At 40.4% G+C, this 22,945-nt stretch overlaps 2 protein-coding genes across 6 annotated transcripts in view; one reads left to right on the forward strand and one right to left on the reverse strand.

Moving 5' to 3' along the window:
- EIF5B (eukaryotic translation initiation factor 5B) overlaps window positions 1–11,814 on the forward strand; it is a 36,567-nt gene extending 24,753 nt beyond the window's left edge. Inside the window, exons 14-24 of the mRNA XM_051806790.1 lie at window positions 116–257; window positions 1,859–1,990; window positions 2,653–2,835; window positions 2,963–3,124; window positions 5,381–5,512; window positions 6,767–6,898; window positions 7,007–7,083; window positions 7,205–7,369; window positions 8,334–8,472; window positions 9,032–9,193; window positions 10,058–11,814. Coding sequence (XP_051662750.1) covers window positions 116–257; window positions 1,859–1,990; window positions 2,653–2,835; window positions 2,963–3,124; window positions 5,381–5,512; window positions 6,767–6,898; window positions 7,007–7,083; window positions 7,205–7,369; window positions 8,334–8,472; window positions 9,032–9,193; window positions 10,058–10,165 — 1,534 coding nt within the window. The 3' untranslated portion in view covers window positions 10,166–11,814. The remainder of the gene's footprint in view (window positions 1–115; window positions 258–1,858; window positions 1,991–2,652; window positions 2,836–2,962; window positions 3,125–5,380; window positions 5,513–6,766; window positions 6,899–7,006; window positions 7,084–7,204; window positions 7,370–8,333; window positions 8,473–9,031; window positions 9,194–10,057) is intronic.
- Window positions 1–22,945, reverse strand: part of REV1 (REV1 DNA directed polymerase) — a 72,113-nt gene that overhangs the window by 865 nt on the left and 48,303 nt on the right. For 3 of the 5 annotated variants that reach the window (XM_051806785.1, XM_051806782.1, XM_051806787.1), the window contains 6 exons: window positions 22,631–22,864; window positions 18,482–18,590; window positions 17,216–17,427; window positions 16,887–17,046; window positions 15,944–16,046; window positions 14,346–14,412 (listed from right to left, as the gene is read on the reverse strand). In XM_051806785.1, coding sequence (XP_051662745.1) covers window positions 14,346–14,412; window positions 15,944–16,046; window positions 16,887–17,046; window positions 17,216–17,427; window positions 18,482–18,590; window positions 22,631–22,864 — 885 coding nt within the window. Of the gene's footprint in view, window positions 1–13,989; window positions 14,413–15,943; window positions 16,047–16,886; window positions 17,047–17,215; window positions 17,428–18,481; window positions 18,591–22,630; window positions 22,865–22,945 lie in introns of those variants that run through there. The other 2 variants (XM_051806786.1, XM_051806783.1) reach the window with 1 other exon arrangement.

A 22,945-nucleotide genomic window follows, 5' to 3' on the forward strand; every position in this document is an offset into this window, starting at 1 on the left:
ACTACTTGATCAGCTTTAGCTTTTTGTTTGTCAGTGGAAGTTTGACATTGTACTTGGTGTTTTTATTAAAATTCTGTTGCTACATTACTGATTTTTTTTCCTGCTTTTGCCACAGCAATCTAAGAAATAGAGGAAGCTCACTTTGTGATATTGCTATACTTGTAGTTGACATCATGCATGGTTTGGAGCCACAGACAATTGAATCACTAAATCTGTTGAAATCAAAGAAATGCCCCTTTATAGTAGCGCTCAACAAGGTAGGATAGCTTTTTTATTCTAATAGTGTATATACACTTTCTCTATACTAAAAGTGTATCTGGCATTTGACAATTGTCTGTTTTCTTCCTTGAACTGGAATTTTTTGTGTCAAGTCTGAAGTGGTGGTTCTAGGATCCTGTGTTTGTAATTTTTGTGTCCTTGATACCACAACGGCTTTACAGGAGCTTTGCAGAACAGTCAGTTCTTCTTGGAATCCTTACTGATGAATTTTGTTTACCTTATGTAACTTCTGTATATGATTCACACTTCTGGAAGTTGTACTTTAGTTGTGTTTTTTTTCTTTTCCCTTATATGGATTTTTGTACATTTTCTGATAAAATTCACACACAAGCTTCAAGTTGAAAAGTCACACTTCATTTTAGCCACTGCTACTTGTTAGTTTGACTTGAAGACAAGCTGACTTTAAGCCCTTGGAGCAGTAATATTGATCACTGGTGCAAAGTGTTTTGGGCTTTGCAATATTAAATGGTAAAGTAGCTAGTTACTTTCAGCCCTGTTTTTAGAAATCCTGTGCATGAGAAATTATGCTGCCTGTTTGTGATGACTTGATGAATTACATATAATTCATATGAACATATAGATGAATTATATATGTGGAAATTACTCGTGTCCAATGACTTTGGAAGCCATCTGACATGCTGACAGAGAACCGTCAGAACTATTCATGTGCAGTGTAAAAATTGCAGTATACTTCAAACAATGAAAGGAGTATTAAGATTGAAGGTGGTTAAGGAGGCCATTATCTCATTGCTGAAAACAGCTACTTTTTTAAAAGAACCCAAACAACTTACTGGATGGAGAGGTGTTAAGGCCTTAGGGCAGAATAGTAGAGAGCTCAGTCTCAGTTAGACATGAAGACCCAAATACGTTTCACCGCTGTCACAGGCCTACAGTGAACCTGAGATTAAATAGCTGAAAGTTCTTGCATTTCAAGTTATAATTGTATTTATTTGACTAGGTTATAATCTGTTTTCTTAAGATGTAATTTTGATTTTGTACAAATGTAATAGTTTCTTGGAGTAAGTCGGTCCTGCTTTGGAAACTTATTTAGGGGAGTGTTTCTTAAGTACACAGTCATGTCTTTTGAACAACTCACTGTGGTCCCTTTTCTGTAGCAACACAGGAAATGGTCCAAATTCAATAATAAGTTTTAAAAGTTCTATGTAAAACTAGTACAGTCTCTTTTTTGGGTGAAAAAACCCAACACCTCTTAATTTTGGAGTTGTTTTGGGTGTTTTGTGAAGCTATACATGGCTCTCTTTCTTCTGAATGTTTAAGATAAAACTTGATGTAATTAATGCATATAAACCTTTTCCATATGAACCTAGATTATTATAGCTTGAATTTTTAAAACCTGAAGTAGTATTGCTATTCTAAAATGATGTCTGACTTTGGGTAAATACACAAACAGAGCTAAATATAGCAGCTAAAGCAAATAAAAAAGATTTAATTTGATTACTGGAGCAGATAGATGGCTGGCTAAGTTGGTTGGTAAAGTATTTCTCACCGATAATGTGGCATAAGCATAAAGATGCCCTTTAGTAAGCTGCATAAGATGACCTACTGCTGTATTTTCAAGATTGATAGGTTATATGACTGGAAAAAAAGTCCAGACACAGATGTAGCTGTCACCTTAAAGAAGCAGAAGAAAAATACGAAAGATGAATTCGAAGAACGTGCAAAAGCTATCATAGTAGAATTTGCAAAACAGGTAGGTTGGAATATTCAAGGTTCTTTGCTTAACAAAAGTGATAGTAAGTGGGGTGGGTGGGTGGTGTGGTTTGTGTGTTGTGCATGTTTTTTATTTTGTTTTGTTTTTTCCCCTCTTCCACAAAACAACTTAGAATATGAAAAGAAAACTGTTGCATCTCCTCTGACACATTGGTGTTTACCTCTCATAAAACAAACTCCACTGTTGTTACATTAATCCGTTTTAACTGCTTCATCCTTAAAAGTGTTAGTTTGGAGAAAAGTAGCTAATTGCTGTGCATGGTCAATGGAGTCATGAATAGCAGATGAAGTTTTATGTCCCTGTTCTTTTTCTTTTTGGGAATAGCCCAAGAGAATCTCATCTGCCTCTTTTTCCCTTGGATGCTGGCAGGGTATGAATCACATCAGTTCTCGGAACTTCTTTTGTTGATGACATACAGTGCTGTGTAGAAGCTAGATGGGCTAATTAGCTTTGTAGAGTTATCCCACACTGCTTCCAAGTGTGGATTGAGGATTCATGTTCCATAGCATACTGTCAGTAACAGTGTTGGTTTTTTACATTGGCCTTTAAAAAATGCAGTGGTACTTGACTGGGGTTGAATGTTTCTGTTAATACTGGTACATATATGTTTTTCCCTGTGTAACTGTTAATCCTGATTCCAGGGCTTGAACGCTGCCTTGTTTTATGAGAATAAGGATCCCCGCACTTTTGTTTCTCTTGTACCTACCTCTGCTCACACAGGGGATGGCATGGGAAGCCTGATAGCTCTTCTTGTGGAGCTCACGCAAACTATGCTGACTAAGAGGCTGGCTGAGTGTCAGGAGCTGAGAGCTCAAGTCATGGAGGTAATTCAGCAGCTCTTCCTTGAAATTCATACAGAAATTTCTCCCTTCCCTGCCTCTTTCTTTCTGGTAAAAAATTGTATGTTTGAAGTCCTTAAATAGGGAGTAACTTTTTTCCCCTTTCATTCAGGTTAAAGCTCTGCCAGGCATGGGCACTACCATAGATGTTATTCTGATTAATGGACGCCTGAAAGAAGGAGACACCATTATTGTTCCTGGAGTAGAAGGTCCTATAGTGACTCAGATTAGAGGTCTTCTGCTACCTCCTCCTATGAAGGAGCTACGAGTTAAGGTATGGCAGCTGGTTTTAGTGTACTGGCATTTAAAACCAGGAAAAAATAAATCAAGCTTTATGAAAAATGAGAATGTAGTAGAGTTCAGCTATATTAGCAGTATCTAAAGGTGGCTTAAAGGGAAAGACAGCACACATCTGGTGTTTTTCTGTGAATGTACTTGTATGTACCTATTGGGGTGTGTGTGTTGTTACGATAGTGGCAAAGAAAAGGATCAAGGAATTATCTTGCAGTGAGGATTAGGATGTGCATGCTTTAATAAGGGATTTGAGCATGTGGCTGCATGTGAGAGGGAGATACCCATCTTAAATGGAAACTGGAGTGTACTGGTACAGTGACTTCTGAGTTCAAGTTACATCAATAGTGAAAATGCTTTTTTTAGTAACAAAAATAATATACACTTAGGTTTGAGAGAAGCGAACAAGTGAGTTTCTGGGGTTGGTTGGTGAGTGGCAGTGACCAGGACTTCTGCAGAATCTGTAGCCTCTTGGCATTTTTAAGAGTTGTTGGAAGTTTTGCTGCCTTAGTCTTAATAGCCTGAGGAGAGACACTGAAATAAGGAGGTGACACAGAAACAAAAGGCCATAATTAAATTGATAAATATATTAAGATTCATGCATACAATTCAAACATGATTAAAAGAGCTGCTCTGATTTTTCCTGCTTAAAAGTATCTGGACAGATTTTGTTTAAGGCAAAAAAACTCCATACAGATAACCTAGGTGAATGTAATAGGATAGGCCTTAAAGGTTTGGTTCAGAGGTGTAAAACTAGTGTCCCTGCAGACTGCTGTAGTCCTTGGTGTTTAATCTAGTTCCATCCTGCAAAGGTAGATACTCTTGTGAGTAATACTGATAATTGCGGGGCCCTGGGTTGATGTTGGTGTTCTCCTTCTGCTGGGAGATTGTTGTTGCCTCAGAGGTGCTGAAGGATGCAGTATTGGTGCTGAGGTGGAATCCAAGCAAGATCCTCTTGACCTGCTTTAAGTAGAAAGACAAGCCCTTCTTTCCGCTTGGCCGGCTTATCGGCTGTGGGCTGGGACAGTTGCCTTGGCAAATCTAAGGCTTCCTGCTCTGGAGCGCAGCTTTACAGTAATACCTTGGTAATGGCTACAGAGGGACAAAAGGGAAATGGATGTTTATGCTTAGGTTTTGTTCTCTGCTTGGTTGGAAGCTGGTGAATGTTCTTCTACCATGAGGAATGAATTGAAAGCGTTTCCACCCATTTGCTTCCTTTTATTTGAAAGCAGAAGATAAACTGGTGTGTGAAACTCCTAGGGACTCCAGGGTTTTTTGGGGGACTGAATAGCAACGTAACGTAACAGGTTCCCATCAACAACATCTTCAGATGATTTTCTGTCCTTTGGTGGGAGATGGAGCACAGGGTATCAGCATTGTGATGAACACTGGATTTGGGAACTAGAGCTGGGCAAGTAGATCCAGGGTAGCTGTTGGGTTTTTTTGAAGCAGACAGTGAGAATGCATTTTGATACAGCTTGTTAGTGCAGAATTGTCATCCTTGAAATGAGACCCACATTTTGGGGTGGAGGGCTAAAGAATAGAGGCTTGCAGGAACAAAGTGCTTCCTGAGGAAGGAAGCTGCCTTGCAGTTATAAGAAAAGGATTGGACATGTAAACAAAAGAAATGAAGAAACAAACCAGAAAATACTTCCACCATCGATTTAAAGATCTTCAGAAATAACTGTTTTTGTCGTGCCTTGGGGCCATGCCCTGAGTGTGGAGAGATCTTCAAGGTTCCCCTGGATGGGGAGGAGCACCTGGGAAACTGAGCGTGGAACTATGCTGGACAACAGGCCTTCAGTGGGAGAGCGAGACAGCTCTTCCTGCACAAGAACTTGGGCTGTGTATCAGCTGAGCTTTAGTGCTTTTGTTGAGGTGTTGGCATCTTCCCCTCACTTTGCTATGGGTTTATTAGCGAGTAGCTGCCTATTGCTGCCTGCACTTTTCTAGCCTGTGTTTATCTTTGGCCCCGTTCTCTGTTTTTAGAGGATTTCCCTGTGCCCTGCCCCTCTTAGCAGTGGTGCAGGAGTATCTGAAGAGAGAGGAGCGTGCAGACAGGAACATGCAAATGCAAAGCAGAGACAGTCACTGATGAAAGATGGCAGGTGCTGGACTTCAGTGTCATGCTCTCGGCTGTGCTTGTGGGTTGCAGTTTCTTCAGCTGCTCAGCACTGCGTTGTGTTGCTGTGCTCCATTGACTTGAACTCTTTGCTAGTGTGTATAATCTCTTTTTCAGAACCAATATGAGAAGCACAAAGAGGTTGTTGCTGCTCAAGGTGTGAAGATTCTTGGGAAAGATTTGGAAAAAACGTTGGCTGGTTTGCCACTGCTTGTAGCTTATAAAGAGGATGAAGTCCCAGTCCTCAAGGTGAGGTGGCTAATGCTGAAGTACAACACACTGAGGGTAACTTGAGTTCTCTGGTGATGAAACTCATTCAAATGTTGAGAGCTCAGTACACAAGTAACTGGCTTTTTTGGTTCCTTTAAAAACTGCTGTAACGTGCTGTAGCCTTGTGCCCATATGAAGCTTTAGTGATGAGATGTCTTTAGTGTCTTGACCATTAGCTTTTTCCCTGATATTTTGCTGGGGTGCCTCTGCTGGTAGAATGAGATGTGAAAACAAGTATCATGGCATAGTTTGACTGTTAATTACTGATTTTGTATTTGTAGTAATTTATGCATATATTCAATTACATTATATTAGGTACGTATCTGCTAGTAGAGTTCTTTAAACTGTCATAATTGCAAAGCTGATTTAAGACTCACGTAATTTCTTTTCTGACTTAAAAAGTTGTGGAGAGGATGTAGCTATCCTAAAACCAAAATTGTGGTGAGATGCTACTGTTCTCCAAAGGCAGAAAATTATTTTGAAATTACTAACACACAAGGTTTCTTTTACTTTTAACCGTAGTTTTACTTTAGTCTTCTGTCTACTTATTTGTGCCTCTAAAGGGACGTTAAACTTTTTGGATGTCCAAACACAGACCTAGTTGCTGGGTACATCCAAGAATGTATATAAAGTGTACTGCTAGAAGTAGATCCGTGGTGGCCTCAAGTAAATGGCAACACCCATTTATCTGCCAGAGGAAGAGATGGAAGTGCTTGGGTTTAAAAGGCATGGGCTCTGAAAAATGTGATTTTTGACTCCTCTGAAAGCAGCAAAATGGCCTTGCTGCTCTTGCATCGTGTTTTGTACCCAGGCCTAAAGAGAGTTCAGGGTCCTTTCCAGCTCATGGCTTTAGGAGTCAGCTTTTCCTATTGATCCTCAGGCAGCCACAGGCATCAGCACACACGGAGTGTTTGCTCAGCCCTGCCAGCAGACAGGGGAGAGCGATGTGCATTCTGCAGACTCCCAAGATGGGCGTTTGCTCTGTTTTATATGATCACCTTCTTGCAAAATCCTCAGGTCTAGTTCAGCTCAGGCTTTTCTAATGCCAGAAACAATCAGTGTTTCACAGGGCTCTGTATGACTTACACTGCAAGTCTGAGTTGGGACCTATCAGTATGGCTGTTACATACTTTCACCAGCTCATGAACAGGAAGATTTTGTATCCTGAGGCATAAATAGCAAGAGAACTAAAATTTCCTTTTTCTCTCTTTTATTTTTTTTTTTCTTCTAAAGGATGAACTAATACATGAACTGAAGCAAACACTGAATGCAATCAAATTAGAAGAGAAAGGTGTTTATGTCCAGGCTTCTACTTTAGGCTCTTTAGAGGCATTACTTGAATTTCTTAAAACGTCAGAAGTGCCAGTAAGTACTTCTGTGCTGTATCTGATGTTGTTGGTTCTGTGTTTTAGTCACTGTTTCCTTTTGACTTGGCAAGTTTAGTGACTGGATTTATGTGGCTTTCTTCAACAGTATTCAGGAATTAATATAGGTCCTGTCCATAAAAAAGATGTTATGAAGGCATCAGTTATGTTGGAGCATGACCCACAGTAAGTAACTTTGCTTTACTGTTGATAAATGTGCGGTGGTGCTGCAGGAAGGCCCAGTGCCCTCCTTAGCTCTGGTTCTGTGCTCTGTCTGGTAACCTGCTGGACTCACTCTTCCCCACAGGTATGCCGTCATTCTGGCATTCGACGTGAGGATCGAACGTGATGCACAGGAAATGGCTGACAGTTTAGGAGTGCGTATCTTTAGTGCTGAAATAATTTATCATTTATTTGATGCCTTCACAAAGTATAGGCAAGACTACAAAAAACAGAAACAAGAGGAATTCAAGTAAGTATGAGCAATCATATTCTGGATGCTTCCCAAGTAAGTGTGTTGCTTATTTTAGTATACATGAAACTGCATTTTACCTCTTGTTTCCTTGTTATTACTTAGTGATGGGAAGGAAGGGGAGGGTAGAACTATAAATTTTCAAGAATTCAGCGCTCCAGACTAACTGTTTACATTTGGGTTAGGCATAGTAGGGTGAGAGCTGTGAAAGCTGTGCAGCAGGTACAAGATTCAGCTGGAACTGTTATGTAACATGGAGTGTTTTTATTAAGGTTTGCTTTCTATACTTGGCTGACAGATGGGTTAGCCTTGCAGACTAAGAAAATAAAACTGAAGGGATTTGGATTCTATTGTTTTATATTTATGCAATTCCAGTGTAGAGGGCTTCATTCTGACTGCAGTAACATGAATATGCAATCATTTAAGGATTTATAGGGACCCAAAATAAATTTTTGGAATCGTGTGTCATTGGGTGATCCTCAGTAAACTAAGACAGTCAAAATAAATTAAAATGTATTTCATTTCATATTGATCCCAATTTGAGTTGGTATAATTCAGCATTTAAATGTATTTGTTCACTTTACAAACAAAAATCTTGAAATTTTTTGAGTCCTTGTGATGGGTTAAGGCAGCAGTATTTCTATTCCTGTGCTCTTCTGCAGTTGTTATTATACTGTAAAATTCCTACTCCTTCAGTCGTGGTCTAAGTTGAGCGCCCAAGCCTGTTAAAGTAAAATCCATGCCAGCCATGCTTGATTATTGTTCCCTGTAGTTCTTGAAGATCAGCTATTGACTGGAATTAGCAAGTTTGGAAAAGAGATTTTTTTTTTTCCTGCTTGATTTTTTTCCCCAAGTGACACTCTCAGAATAAATGCCCAAGAATTGTGGGAGAAGGCAGAGCTGTTAATGCTACATACACTGTTCCAGTCTCTCCTTCCAAGTGCCTTTTCTTGTCATCTTCCAGGCATATAGCAGTGTTTCCATGCAAGTTGAAAATCCTCCCTCAGTTCATTTTCAACTCTCGTGACCCAATAGTGATGGGTGTTGTTGTGGAGGCCGGCCAGGTGAAGCAGGGGACTCCCATGTGTGTACCCAGCAAAAATGTAAGTAAGCACCTCTTCCCAGGGGATGTTTGATCCACCTGGTAATTCCTGAGATGAGGCACCGTGGAATGTTTGCGCGCCTTTCCCCAGTGTGCAGATTTCTGGTAGGAGATGAGGTTCAGACTTGAAGATCAGATCTCTCCTCTGGGGATCAAGGACCTAATTGCTCTCTGCCAGCAGAGTTGAGCCCTGCAGCTGGACACAGGAAGTGTGGCTGGAAGGTACCTGCCTGAGAGCCGTCCTCCTTCCCCACTGCCAGTGCTGTGCTCGAGTAACGAGCACAGTTGACTTCCCCCCTACTTAGCTACCAGGAATGACAACTCCCACACCTTGAGATAACCAGTTGATATCCCAGATGAGCTATGGGTGGTTGATGTTGCTGCCCTTTCGGTACGAAGCACTTGCTGTGCCATGTTTTGCTTTGCCCACGCTGAGGCGGCAGCTCCACCAGTGCTGTGCTTCCTGCAGCAAGTCTGTGTGTATGAACGGGAGTTTAGGGAAGGGATTTGTGCACAGGGGGTTTGTGGATGTGTCTTACAGCTGCTTCATTGCATTACAGTTCGTTGAAATTGGAATAGTTACAAGCATTGAAATAAACCATAAACCAGTGGATGTTGCAAAGAAAGGCCAAGAAGTGTGTGTGAAAATAGAACCTATTCCTGGGGAATCACCTAAAATGTATGGACGACATTTTGAAGCAACAGATATCCTCGTCAGTAAGGTAAGAGCAATCTCTGTTTTTGGAGAGGGCTTAGGACAGTGGCAGCTTGCTTGAAGTGGAACTGTTGCATGAAGCCTAAAAAACATGCAAGGAGCTTCCTCTTGGAGACTGACAGACACTTGGAACGCAGTATGTGTGTGGCATGGTTCAGCCGAGTTCCCTGTAGCCTTAGTTTGAGGTCTGTGGTGGTGTCCCTGGAGAGGCCGGAAGGAGTGATGGGCTGCAGCTGAAATACCTTGTAGCTCCCAGCACCCAAGAGGGTAAAATGCTACACTCGCTGTTCACAAACCATTGTCCGTAGCTGGTGCTCAGCAGTCCCCCAGAGCATCACAACTGGTGTTGGGAATCGTGCAATAAATAGCTGCCCTAATTCTGGAACACTGGACTTGGATGAGGAGATGATCACTTGCTCAGTCTTTTGCTGTTGGATGCAAAGCCACAGCTCTCCCCACTCCCAACTGCTTTAGTCACCATGTTTTAAGACACCCTCTGCCACACACATGCTGGGGGCATGTGCCCACAGATGAGGGGTGAGTAGGGCCTGGGATAGGGACAGGGAGGGGGTGCTGGTCCTGTGGGCCCTGGTAGAAGCAGGAGACCTCTCCAGTTCTTGCCTTACTGCATAAGGGTCCAGTTGTCTGTCCATCTGCAGAGACAGACCACATAAGGGATGTGATGAGAAGAGAAATGAAGGGAAATGAATGGGATGGTCATACAGCTGATCAGTGGCAAACCTGGGATCAGAACGAGCTGGCCTGCTGTGCAGACTGATGCCCTTTCTTCAGATTGTTTCCAATGTACTAAAACTGCCTTTAATACACTTGCATATGTGCGTTTCTGATGAGATTGTCTTGTGTGTTACAGATCAGTCGTCAGTCCATCGATGCTCTGAAGGACTGGTTCAGGGATGAGATGCAGAAGTCTGACTGGCAGCTTATAGTAGAACTGAAGAAAGTGTTTGAAATCATCTAGATAACTTTTTACAGCAACGGGGAGGCAGGAATAAATGCACTCTTCCTGTTCTAAAAAAGTTACCAACAAAGTCGTATATTAAAGACAGTGTTGGATATATGTTTGGGAGGAAAATATGTGGGTAAAATGTTTTCCATGAGAAACCAAGAAATTTACACTGGTTTGACAGTGGTCAATTTACATGTTCCCATGGTTCCAATGTGCCTGTTCACCTCTCCTACTGCCCTTCCTAATACTGGCTGCTGTTTTAAAGTTTGCCCTTCCTTCTCTCACACCTTCCTTCCACCCTTTGTCCCTCCCTCTCTCCAAAATAAAATAAATTGAATTTTTATTACAGAACTAAAGCTCTTTCACTTTTCTACTGATGAGAGCAGTACTGCAGTATTTGATTAACCAAGCTTCTGCAGACTTTGTGATTCTCGGGACATTTTTGATGTAAGAAGTACTTCTTTATTTATGCATACCTCTTCCCTTGACTTTCTTTTCCAACATTCTGCTTTGTGCCTATAGAAATTTTTTTAAATAGAAAATTAGGCAGTTGGATATCTCTGTATTTGCTTTGTGTGAAACAATGTTGTAAAGCATAGCTGCCCACCTTTTACTGCTTGTACAGTTCATGGAAGTCAACCTGTAATCATTATAATGCAGAGCCACAAATAAAGGAGATGGACAGAGTGTAGCCCATTTGTTTTACAGTTTGCTTCAGTAATCACAGTTTCACTCCATGGGCTGTGGCAGATGTGGAAAGGCCAGGAGGGGCCCTCTTGCCTCTCTCTGCTTGGCAAAATGGTGGAGGCGCATTCCAGCAAAGGCGTCTCTTCCTCTGGCTGCACTTCCCCCTGCAGCGTGTGCAGGGTGCTGATGTCAGCGTTCCAGGTGTTTGGCACGGCACAACTCCCGGAGGAGTTCAGGGCTGGCATCTCTTCTCCAGCTGCTGCTCAGACGGTGTCAGTACCTGTGAACAGCTGCCTGCCAGGGAGCTGCGCCTTGGGATGCTGCATCAGAGCTGCTGGGGCATCTGACACCGTGGGACTGAACCAGCTCCGAACTGGATGATGTTTGTCATGACCAGGAGTCAGCCTGGAATCCCAGCATTTTCCTACCTTACCTTCCCCTCTACCGTCCTGCTGGATGACAGCTTGATGTATTCTTATGCAGGCTGTCTGTGGGTATCTTACAGCTCATGGTGACAGGAGCAAAACCAGCGCTCTTCAAAAGCACAAACTGAAACAAAATCAAGAAGGATCTTTCACACAGCCGAGATTTTTAGCATTTAAGATGTTCACAAGAGTTTAACTTGCAACAAGCAGTTTGATCAGATTTCTTCTGTCACTTAGATTACTTTTTTTTGTTGGAAAAATCTGAATGTTATAATTGGGATTGTGTGGACTCCATTACAAAGGAACATTTAATAACTCACCTCCTTTGCAAATGGAATTTAATTTACCAGAATTTTTTTTTTTGTTAGACTTCAAACTTGCCATTGAAAAGGTTGTTTTCAATATGGTTGGTGTGTGGTGCAAATTCCCGTCGCTGGGTGAACAGAATTATCAGAGGGAGAAGACTGCATTTATTTAATTGTTAACATTTGCAAACTATGCAATCATGAAAACTACACTAATAAAGTTCTTAAAAACATAGATGTCAAACACTGTGGTCTCGATGTATTCCTGATTGTTTCCTCAAAGGTGGAAGGGTGTTGTTCCCACAGGTAAAAACTCAGGGAAAAAGACTGTGCTGCTTTGGTGGCTTCCTGCTGGGGAACTTAATAAAATATGTAAAATACCTTCACTAAAAGACTTAAGGAAGCAGATGACTTGTTGTATTTAAGGGCTTGGAACAGGGATCACAAAGAAAGAAAGTATAACTACAACTATCCTGACTTAGCATTACGTAACTGTCTTTTAAAGATGGGACTCGGAAAGACCTAAACTAGAAACTAATGGAAACTTAGATAACTTGATTTAGATAATGTAGACATGTATCTGCAAATCGATGCAAGTGTTTATATACATGGATCAGATCCCCCCAGCCTTCCCAAGGCTGAACAGTCCCAGCTCTCAGCCTCTCCTGGTATTATGGAAGAAGCTCCACTCCCTTAGGCACCTTTGTGGCCTGTGTTGGGATTGCTTTGTATGTCCAGGTCTCTTGTACTGAGGAAGCAGCACTGGACACAGCACTGCAGGTGTGTCGTGCCAGTGCTGAGCAGAGTGGAACAATCTTCCCTTGGCTTCCTGGAGATGTTGTTTCCCCTGCATCCTCGGAGGCTCTCAGCTGCCTTTGGTGCAAGGGACTCTTGCCATCCCAGATAACCCCAGGGCCTTACATGCTGAGCTGTTCTCCAGCACCTGGCCCCCAGTGCTGGGGGTGGCTCCTCCCTGGGAGCAGAACCTGGCACTTCTCTTTGCTGAACTTCACAGGGTTCCAGCAGCCTGTTGGTCTCCAGAAGCAGCACCCCCTGCTCTGTCATGTCGGCCCACCTTGTGTCATCAGCAAACGTGCTGAGGGTGCCCTGCCCCACCATCCAGGTCACTGACAAAGATGATGAATAAGACTGACCTAGTGCTGACTGTGGGCACCACTTGGGCCTGGCCTCTAATAGACTTTGTGCCCTGACCACCATTCCGGGGCCTGCCTGCCCAGGCAGTTTTCAATCCACTTCTCACTCTCTCTCCTGCCTGTACTTCATCAGCTTGTCCCTGAGGATGTTACAGGAGATCTTACAAAAAGCCTTACTGAAGTCAAGGGAAATGACATTCTGCTCTTCCCTCATCCATCACTTGGCTGTAAAAGGCTGCCAGGTTGGTACCTCTCCCCATGTTACCAGGGAAGCCACATGCACAACCTGAAGCTAAAAGCTGCTGTCACTCCTGTAACCTGTGCTGCAGCCAGTGATGTGACTGCAGTGGCCTCTGCTCCAGATGCACTGTCAACTGCAGCTAATCTGAGTGCAGCAGCTCCTGCCCTGTGCTAGGGGAGATGCTTCCAACTAAGCCAGTGGTGCAAATCCTGCTCCTGCTCCAGTTTGCATTCCAGCTCTCAATTCTACACCCAGGTGGTCCCCCACACCTTGAGGACTATGTTGGATACTTCTCCACAGCTCTGTCATTTCTTCAGAAAATGAAGAGATTTTTCCTACCACCCAGGTTTTCTTCAAGTGGTCTTCACTCTTTCTGGGCACCTGAGCAGCCTTGCTGTTGGGCCAAATACAACTGTACGAGGTTGGTGCACATCTGGCAAAAGCAGACCTGCCCAAAACACAACCTGCAGAGATGCAAACACATCCCCTACCAGGGACACAAGAGCTGGGGCAATTTATTTCACTTCTGCTACTCACTACAACCTATTTTGCAATGCTGCAGAAAAGAAACACTGGCTGGGAAGAACTGCGGTGTTCTATAAGTGACTCCGTCTTGAGCAGGAGCAAGGCAGGGGACAGATGCAGCTTAAACAATGCTCCAGGTCAGCTATTCCCTCGCTCCTTCGCAGTGCTGCTTTTGGGCGCCTTGTTCTCCCACAGAAGCACATGTGTCCAGAGGCTTCAGCAGACACTGTGTGCTTTGGGAGTGGCTGGGCCACTCTGCTTTGAGTCTTTGAAGGATGAAACTGAAAATGAACTAATATTCTTCCCTCAGCTTAAAATCTGTAATAAAGTCAGTGTAGAAGAAACAAAACGTGGCCAGGTGCACGTACAGCAGCCTCCTCCACATGTCAAGGCAGTACCTCTGTGCAGAACTTTGTGAAATTAATCAAAGCTGCAGCTTCAATAAAAGGAATTCACTATATTCAAACTGAAGCATCACAAAATAGAATCAGTACAAAAATATACATACAGTTCTTTATTAAACAACTGTAAACACTTCACTGTAAAAATCCATAAAACTTTATAAACAAACATTTTGTAAATAGATTCTATACTACAATAAAAGAATTTTAACACAATTATTTACATGCAATACTGACAAATTTGGCACTTTCTGAAAAGAAATGTACAAAACACTTTCTTGTTTAAAAAGAAATTTGAAATTATAAAAACTCAGGGCATTACTATCATGCACTTTGCAAATACCTCACAAGCACTTATGGCACAGCTAGCAGAGAGCTCCAGGCTCTCATCAAGCTCTTTACTACAAGTTCAGATAACTTTTAATGTGCTTCCATAAGTTTGTTGTAAAACTACCTGAACATTGTCAAGAATGAAGTCAAATGCCATATTCCAAACTGATTCCACAGATGACTGCATTAACCTGAAGGAAGAAGAGAGTGAAAATTACCATTACAGAACCAGTCTTTTTTACAATCAGCTTTGGTCTTCACAAGGTCATAGCAGTTCACCACGAATGGCATTTTCATTCAATTCTGGTAAAGCCCTCCCTATTTAAATACACCAAGTCTTACATAATGCCACAGACTCCTCTGCCACCCATTGGTGAAATTTCTGGTGTGGGCAGTGTCACAGCAGGTTGTAAACACTCACATGTGGCAGTGCTGTGAGCCTGTGATTGGGTGACCTTCCACAACTTCATACTGGAGATCAGAAATTACAGGCTTCTGGACCCTCATCTTTCCTTCCTCATTCCAAGACAGAAATGCTATCTCTCTTTTTCCAACAAATGCCAAGAGCGATGGACACAATTAAATAACAGGTTTTGGGGGCACTAACACAGTGTTTACTGCTAAGAACAGAACCAAATCATGGAGGCCCATGGAGAGCTAAGAGTTACCTCTATGACTCAGCTGCCACTAGAAGCACATTAAGGAAATGCCCAAGGAAAACAAAGTAGCTGTGCACTCTCAAAATCTCCTTCTAGATCACTACATTGCAGGAGAGCAGAGGTTCCTACATTTAGAGCTTTAGAGGACGTAACCTTGGTATCATATGGACAAGTGCACATCATCCAGCTCCTGATTCCTTCTCCTACACTTATTACAGGGCCTTGCAGAGACACACTGCCATCGGTACAGAGCCCATATACAGGGACCAGGAATGGGACATGATGCTTTCTGAAGAGTTTTATAAAGAATTTACTATACAACATTCATAAAACAGCTCATTGCACTGTGTGTTTTGCATTTTCTAGGGCCTAAAGACTTCCCCGTAATACAAAAGCCTGGTGAAGTTTCTACACTGCTGTAGTCTTTTAGGTATTGATTATTCTGTGAAATACATATTTTTCAGATCTAAAACACAGAAAGCTGAGCTCCACAGTTAAGCACCAGTTAGTAAGCAAGTCATAAACACAATTTGGGCCTCCTGACTCATGGGAAGAGTAATAACAGCATAATAACTACGTAACAGGAATCAATTCAATAAGTTGGAGGTGAGACAGGATCTGGATACAGAAAGAGAATGAAGTCAGGTCTAAGGTGCCATGAAAAATTAATGAAAACAGGATGAAAAAAAGGGACAATGCTGATGAAAACTACATCCTTTGTCTAGAAACAAAAGACTTGCCCAGAGAGAAGTTATGGATGCCCCATCCCTTGAAGTGTTGAAGGCCAGACTGGATGGGGCTTTGAACAACCTGGTTTAGTGGAAGGCGTCCTTGTCGATGGCAGGTGGTTGGAACTAGATAATCTCTAAGGCCCCTTCCAACTCAAACCACTCTGTGACTCTAAGAAATACTACTAAGTGCTACCCCAGTTTTTAAATAAAATTTAAGCTTAAAATATTTACACTCATCAGTGGAATGTCCAATGGGCCTCACAGTGAAGCATCTAGTGTATAAATATTAAAAAAACAGTCTAAAATGTCACAAGTACTAGCAATGAAGTTACCTTTTCATGTATTTAACAACCAGATCTAACTTTTCCAAATCTTTTTCTTCTATTAGATCAGTACAATACTTCACAACCTGTAGAATGTCTTCTTCCATAGGATCTGTAATACAAAATCATTAAAAAAAATGAGATCTTTTGTCTAAGTATACTCAAAATATAATCATAGAATAACGGGAATACGACAGAAAGAAATTCTGCACTGTCAGGGCCTCAGGGGCCAACCTAACAATTGCTGTATTCCCACATGACCCCCCAACATCAGAAGTTGTGCACATCACAGGACTGCAAGGTCCTGAAATATCTGTCTTGTAGACATCTTTTTCTTCAGTCTGAACAACTGACAGCCAAGCTAGCACTAACCAAAGGGAAAAGAGACTGGGATTTAGAATGGAGTGGTTGTTTTGAAACTTTTAGAATTATAATGTCCAGGGTACGAAGGTCAGATTTCCCAAGATATAAAGGAGTTATTTGTTTCACATAATGTTAAAATTCAAATCACAATGTAGCAACAGTGTTACACTTTGGCACTTCCCTTTTTTCCTAGAGTTCTTTCCAGCATTTATTTTGAGAAAAAAACAACCCTGCATTCCTTTGCCTCTAAAATTACATTTTCATAGAAGAGGAATTTCCTTTCAAGAGGTTTCATCCCAGTGGTTGTAATACACGTGAAAAAAAAGGAAAACCTCCAACACAAGTAATATCAAGGCATAAGACACATGGGTTAAAGAGGGAGCATGCAAATTTTCATGATGTTAAGCAAGACACAGGAGCTGGCAAGACCACAGAGTAACAACTGATAGAAAGAATCGAGTTCCTCCAGGACTTCCAAGGCAATAAGATTTCAAGATTACCGGGAAAAAAAAGGAAGAAAGTACAAGTCTACTAAAAGTAGTTTTCCTTGTGTTGTATGCAAGATTACCACTAGCATGACACCCCGTACCTGAAATAGTTGTGATCCATTCCTTCAGCAACGCCTTCACATCATTGAATTCCACAGCTCCAGCAAGGTTTGGTGCTTGAGGCCTAAATGAACCTGGCTGCTGGTGAGGCTGCAGAGCTGAGGGGCCTGAAGAATCTGAAGTTGATGGAACTGCTTCTGGCTGTTCCAAACATAAAAGTTGATAATGCTCTGACAAATATGGTAAAACCATGTATATATACACAGATAATTGTCTAGTAAGGAATCCAGTAAAGGACACCAGCTGCATTTGTGAACATGAACTAAGTCTAAAGAAGCACACACAGCTTCACTGTTAGTGCGGAAAGTACCTGAGCAGCAGTTCCTTCTTGTTTCAAGAAACCATCTATTAGCTTCTGTGGGCTTCCAGATGTAGCTGGCATGTTTTTTGCAGGGCTACCAACGTGTTTGTTTTTCAGAGGACTCTGAATCTTTTTTACAGGACTGACTGGATTTTTTTTCCGTATTTTTTTCTTATTTTTCACAGTTGTATGCTTCAGGTTTAAGAAAGGATTTTTTGACACTGAAAAACACAGGAATAGTCAGTGGTTGACACATTTAAAATTTAACACTTTTCCATTGAAAGGGGAACTCTGTATTTTCCACAAAAATCTAAGGATCACTTGGGAGAAAACAACTTAGATAAAGCAACCTTAACATTCACATGCCATTCCAAATCCTGGCAATGTTTTAAGTATTTGAAAAGCACTGCTAGACATTACTGTACTCAGAGGATACTCAGCTATTTGTAAGCCTTTCAATATGGAGCACTGCAGTACTTCAATATAAGCAGCTGTTGAAATCTGAAGCCTATTGGACAAATTGCCTCACCTCACCCAGAGCACTGTCCCACCAGTGGTTATCAGCAAAGCCAGCAGTGCAGAGCTCCCTCCCCAGTGCTTTTATGAGAGTTCATGAAGGAAACTGCTCTCATTCCATCATACTCACATATCTGTACTAGTTCACTGGCTATGAAATCAAGGTGTTATTATAATAATGCAGTATTTAACTGGCAATGAACCCAATGACATTTCAACCTATTTTATGAGAAAGCAAGTTCACAGGGCATTAATCTTATTTCTTTCTCCTGATTAGAAAAAGGAGACCTGGATGATCAGCTCAGAGTAAACCTGACTATCAGACACATGGTGTGATGTAGCCTGTCTCTCACTGTCCAAAACCCATACCAGTGTTTTCGGTTCCAGAGAACCATGAGAACGCTCTCTGAACACAGTTTAACTAACGTAGGTACTGAAGATGCAATACTTTAAATCACAAGACATATCAAGTTTAGATTCTATTCTGCAAACATATGGCTGTAGCTAAGTAGTGCCACGGTCCCCATGAATTGAATTAATTACCCATTTCAGTAAAGCTGGGCATCTGTTTGCAAACTGAGACCACAGCTGGTTGTAACTGACAGTCTGTCAAAAATAAATACAGAAATTCAATTGAACACAGCATCTTCACAGAAGCTTTCTTTAGTTCTATTTTCCAGTTTATTTTTTAGGGTTGTGTAACTGTTTGAATAGTAACCAACTCCCACACAAGACTGCCGTACAACTGTATATTCTCACCAAAAGTGTTAGCAGGTTGCTGCTCAGATTGCTTTTGCCTTTGATCATAGGCATCTTTCAGCTCTGCTTGCAATTCAGCAGGTAGTGCAGCAAAAACCTCGGGGTCCACCTGAACAGGAACAAAAGATTCATTTGATTATTTTAATAGTGAGTAGCACTGTTTGCTTCTCTCTAGGTCACTCACATGAGAAAGGTATTTACATTTTATGCCAAGGAAAAGTAAACGAGATATAACTGAAACACTGTAAAACACGTTGTACACTTTCTTTGTATGTTTTACTTTGTAAAAGCAACCATTTTTTCCATCTAATATTACTCTACTTTAATTATTTCATAAAATTACTCTTATGGGCCTCTAATACTCTAACCATCTTACCTACGGATACTGTATTACAGCATGTTTAAGCCTAACTCAAAGAACATTCAAATTTCAAAACACAAACACTGTGACAATGAGACTTTTGTTCCTCCTCTTCTTTTGATACTTCTGTTTCCTGGAAGCTGCTACACAATTCAAAATATTCTTGGAAATAGTCTCACTTCTTTAAGGACAGAAAAAGCCAAGTCCAGCTATGTCTTTAACTAGCACAAAGAAGGTTTAATTTCTTTCTCCTACAGTTGTCTATCCCTTGTTTGACTAATAAAACCACAGTCCCTTGCAATTGTCCCAGGGACTTGAATTCTAGGCAGGAAATAGTTTGTTGCCAATTGCCAGACACACTCATATGGACAAAACAAAATTTATTGTATTATCAGTTATCTTTCATCACTGCGTGTCTAAAGGAGGAAATTAGTGACAGGCTAGTCTTGGAGTTTCCCATTGTTATTGGACAGTGTTTTCAGCTCATAATCAGAAAAATCTAATTTAAAAAACCCAAACCTATCATTTAGAGAATTAAATCTGCCAGTGGAGAGTGCCCTTCATTTCACTAGTAAAATTCAGAGATGTGCACAAACAACAAAAAATTAGCCAAAACTACAATTACTATTCTAAGGGCACAATACAATTTCTATCATTATCTGAGATACTGTATTCCTTACATGTACATATGCACATGAATTAAAATTTTCCTCCTATTTTCAATAGAGATTTGATTTTTTAAAAACCAAAATATGTATGCTATGACAGGAAGGTACAGTATGCTATTGACATACATGATGTCTAAATTATATAGATCATAAACATGAACGTGCTCCTATAGCACAAGTTAAAATTCATCAATGCAGCACAACCTTTCTTTCCCATTTTTAGAACTCCATGTGCCAACACAAATCTTTCACCACACAAAATACGTGCTAATTAAAGAAGGAAATGGGAACAATTCTGATCTTGTGCAGAACATTGTGCACACACATTGCGCAGAACAAAGCACTGTAGTGGAATGCAGCCTATTACATCCAGAGGTGTAAGTTGTTTTTTTAAATATTAATTTTATTTAATAAAGCTGTTCTAAAAAGGTTAGTGTTCACTGTTTAAGCATTCGAGACTCAAGAATTTGGTCTGAATTGGCACTGTTTTTTGTGTACATCACTTACCAATTCATGCAGAAATAATTCACTACAGGGAACTGGATGCACTTGTATTCCCCCTATCACTGCCCTCTCAGAGTGTGACATGTAAAAATTCACTTAGAAGAGCCACCAGTCAAGTTCATATGAGTTCTATACTAATAATAATTGGACTTTCAGATAATTTACTGTACAGACAGAATGTCCTAACATAGCTTTCACATACCTGTATGATATTCAGATTATGGAGAGCCTTGTTTTATAAATTCATGTATTACCTCAGCATACAGCTACCAGTATTTTTGATGTGCTTATATAAATTTCCTTAGGAAGAATCTATACCACGTTAAGACAACGTGAGGATGAGATGAAAATCTGCCACCACTAATTAATGTCACTACTACAAATCTCATTCATTTCTAAGCATCTGTAATCTTTATTTTTTGCATCCTATGCTTCTACAGAAGTCAGCTGCTACAGAGAAATACAGCTGTTCTAAATTTTAAGATTACTCCAGCAACTGATGGAAACAAATACAACCTATCTGGATTCCTTTTACAGGAGAACCTTACCCAACAAGAGACATTTCCCACACATTTTTTAATGAATAAATTACTATCAGCCATTAACTTTGCACCTGGTGATAAAAACACAGTTCACACAAAAGGAATGAAAGGTTGAAAAACAAACCTAATTAAGCTATAAAAAGATGGCAGGGCGTAATTTACATCTGCTGAGTTGATGTAGCTAAAGTACTCCATTTGGAGTGGCTGGCTATATTTCTATACCTGAAACCTAATACTACTTATTTTACTGCATCATTTGCCAGAAAGTAATTCTAAATGTTTGTGTGCAATCACAGAATATACACTCCCACAAAGACTTTAACAGAAAAATATGTGTCAAACTATATTTAGAGTAAGATGGTATTTTTGAATTAAGTTCATGTTTGATTTTAACACAGAAAAAAAATCCTCCCATATTAATGAACTGGGTGTAGCATTTTTTTTTCACCACAGCTAAGGGAAGCTATTAGACCATACTATTCTAGGTAGTAAACTTGTACCTAACTCAGAAAATGAAAATTGTAAATCTTACTCCTCTTTTTGTCAATAAGGAAAATCTGAAGTACAAGCATAAAACACTCTAAAATAGATAGTATGGATATCCCTGGCAAATAAATAGGAAGTAGCCAATTCTTCTTGAACTATATCTTCAAACAAAAAGGCTGCTCTGCTAAGCTGCATTCTTGGATCAGAATCACAAAATGCACTGGGAGATAGAGACAGAAAAGCCAGTGTATTTGAGTGTATAAATTAATGTTTCTAAGAAAACTTCAAAAAGTAAAGCTGTTACAAAAAACCAACAATCAATTTCTGACTACCTAATTAACAGACAGATAAAGCACAAGCACAAACTAAAAGGAATTTCTATAGAAAGCCATATGCAGTTACAATTTACCCCAAAAAACTGTACTGAGTGGTATGACAAGTGTGGAGGGGTGTACTTTAAAGCACAGTATAATTTAACACACAAATCCAAGACAAACTTCTGTTTAGAAATAGATGTAACTACCTAATTTAAAACAGCTGGGGTATGGAAAACTCAGATATATTTACACACTAACCCAAAGGGAAAACCAAACTTTGCAGTTCAGGAATAAAAACTGACACAACTGTTTCTGAACCAATGAACTTGAATCAAGGTGAGGAACTTTTAGTTATAGAACAGACTACACATCTTCTTAATAGCAATTAATAGCAATTAATGCATTAATTATTTAGTGATTTTCTCTGGATTCTTTGTCAGCTAAGCACCATTATTGCCTTAGAAACAACAACAAATATCTCTCCATAAATGTGATTAGGTGATATCACTTCATTTGAGAACAGCAATGACACAACAAACAAAAATAAAAATACTGCTCTGTTCTAAATTATGCATATGCAAGATATTGTATCTCTGGGTAACCCAATCTTTCATTTTTTAAAAGATTTTTTTTAATTTTTACACTACATTTGTTCAGCACCATCTTGGATTGAAGGGTGGAATAACATTAGAAGCATCATTACTGTTACCTGCTGCCCCATCAGGTCCCTGTTTTGACAAACAACTTTGCACTTCTCTCATCCTGGACATGCTATATATGAGTCCATTTAAAAACTATGGAGATAAGCATGATCTTTAGCCATGACTGCCCTTCTCCCAGGAATGTGATACAAACAACCACATCTGCAGAAGAAACTAGTAGAGGTTGGCTTTACCTCATCAGAACATACACCTAAACAGAGTGAGTCTCCTGTGACTAGCTAAGCAGATTTAGGACTGCTTCAGACCTATGGTGCAGTGCAACTCAGCTGCAATGCAGAAAAAAAGGCTCATTGCAAAGCAAGCCATAAATGACGAGGCTTTACACTAAACAACAGCAAACCCAAAGGCGTACTGATGACTATAAATCTTTAATAAATATTGTCATACCATGTTTGTGACAGATAAGGTAACATTTGGCAGACTTTTAATTAAAGGACCATAAACAATTTTGGGATGTTACAGGTTCTAGTTAATGCTGTTTCAAGAAAGCCTGTTAACTTCCTTATAGATGAGAAGTTGTTGTTTACTGACACAATGCAAACATCGTACCTGTGAGAGAGCTGGCAAAGCTATGACATTGATTCCCATACTGGTATTTGGTTCTTGGAGCTCTGGTATTTGTAAAAGCACTGTTCCAACTGGTTGTGACAGAAGTGCAGTGCTACATCCATTTATTGGCTCTTTTTTGCTATCTCCATAACTCTCTCCTTGTTGAATGGTGCATATTTGCTCTACTTGTTCTCGGAGATCAGGCGGCAGAGCTTCTAGCACAGACTTATCTATCTACAAATGTAGAAAAGCTTTTAGAGTTTTCCAAGGAATACATAACAAAATTATTTTAGTGAAAAAATTAGTTATACAGTT

Source organism: Manacus candei, unplaced genomic scaffold (genome assembly GCF_025592945.1).
Source record: "Manacus candei isolate 608988 ecotype Guabito, Panama unplaced genomic scaffold, ASM2559294v1 h1tg000069l, whole genome shotgun sequence".
Classification (NCBI taxonomy): domain Eukaryota; kingdom Metazoa; phylum Chordata; class Aves; order Passeriformes; family Pipridae; genus Manacus; species Manacus candei.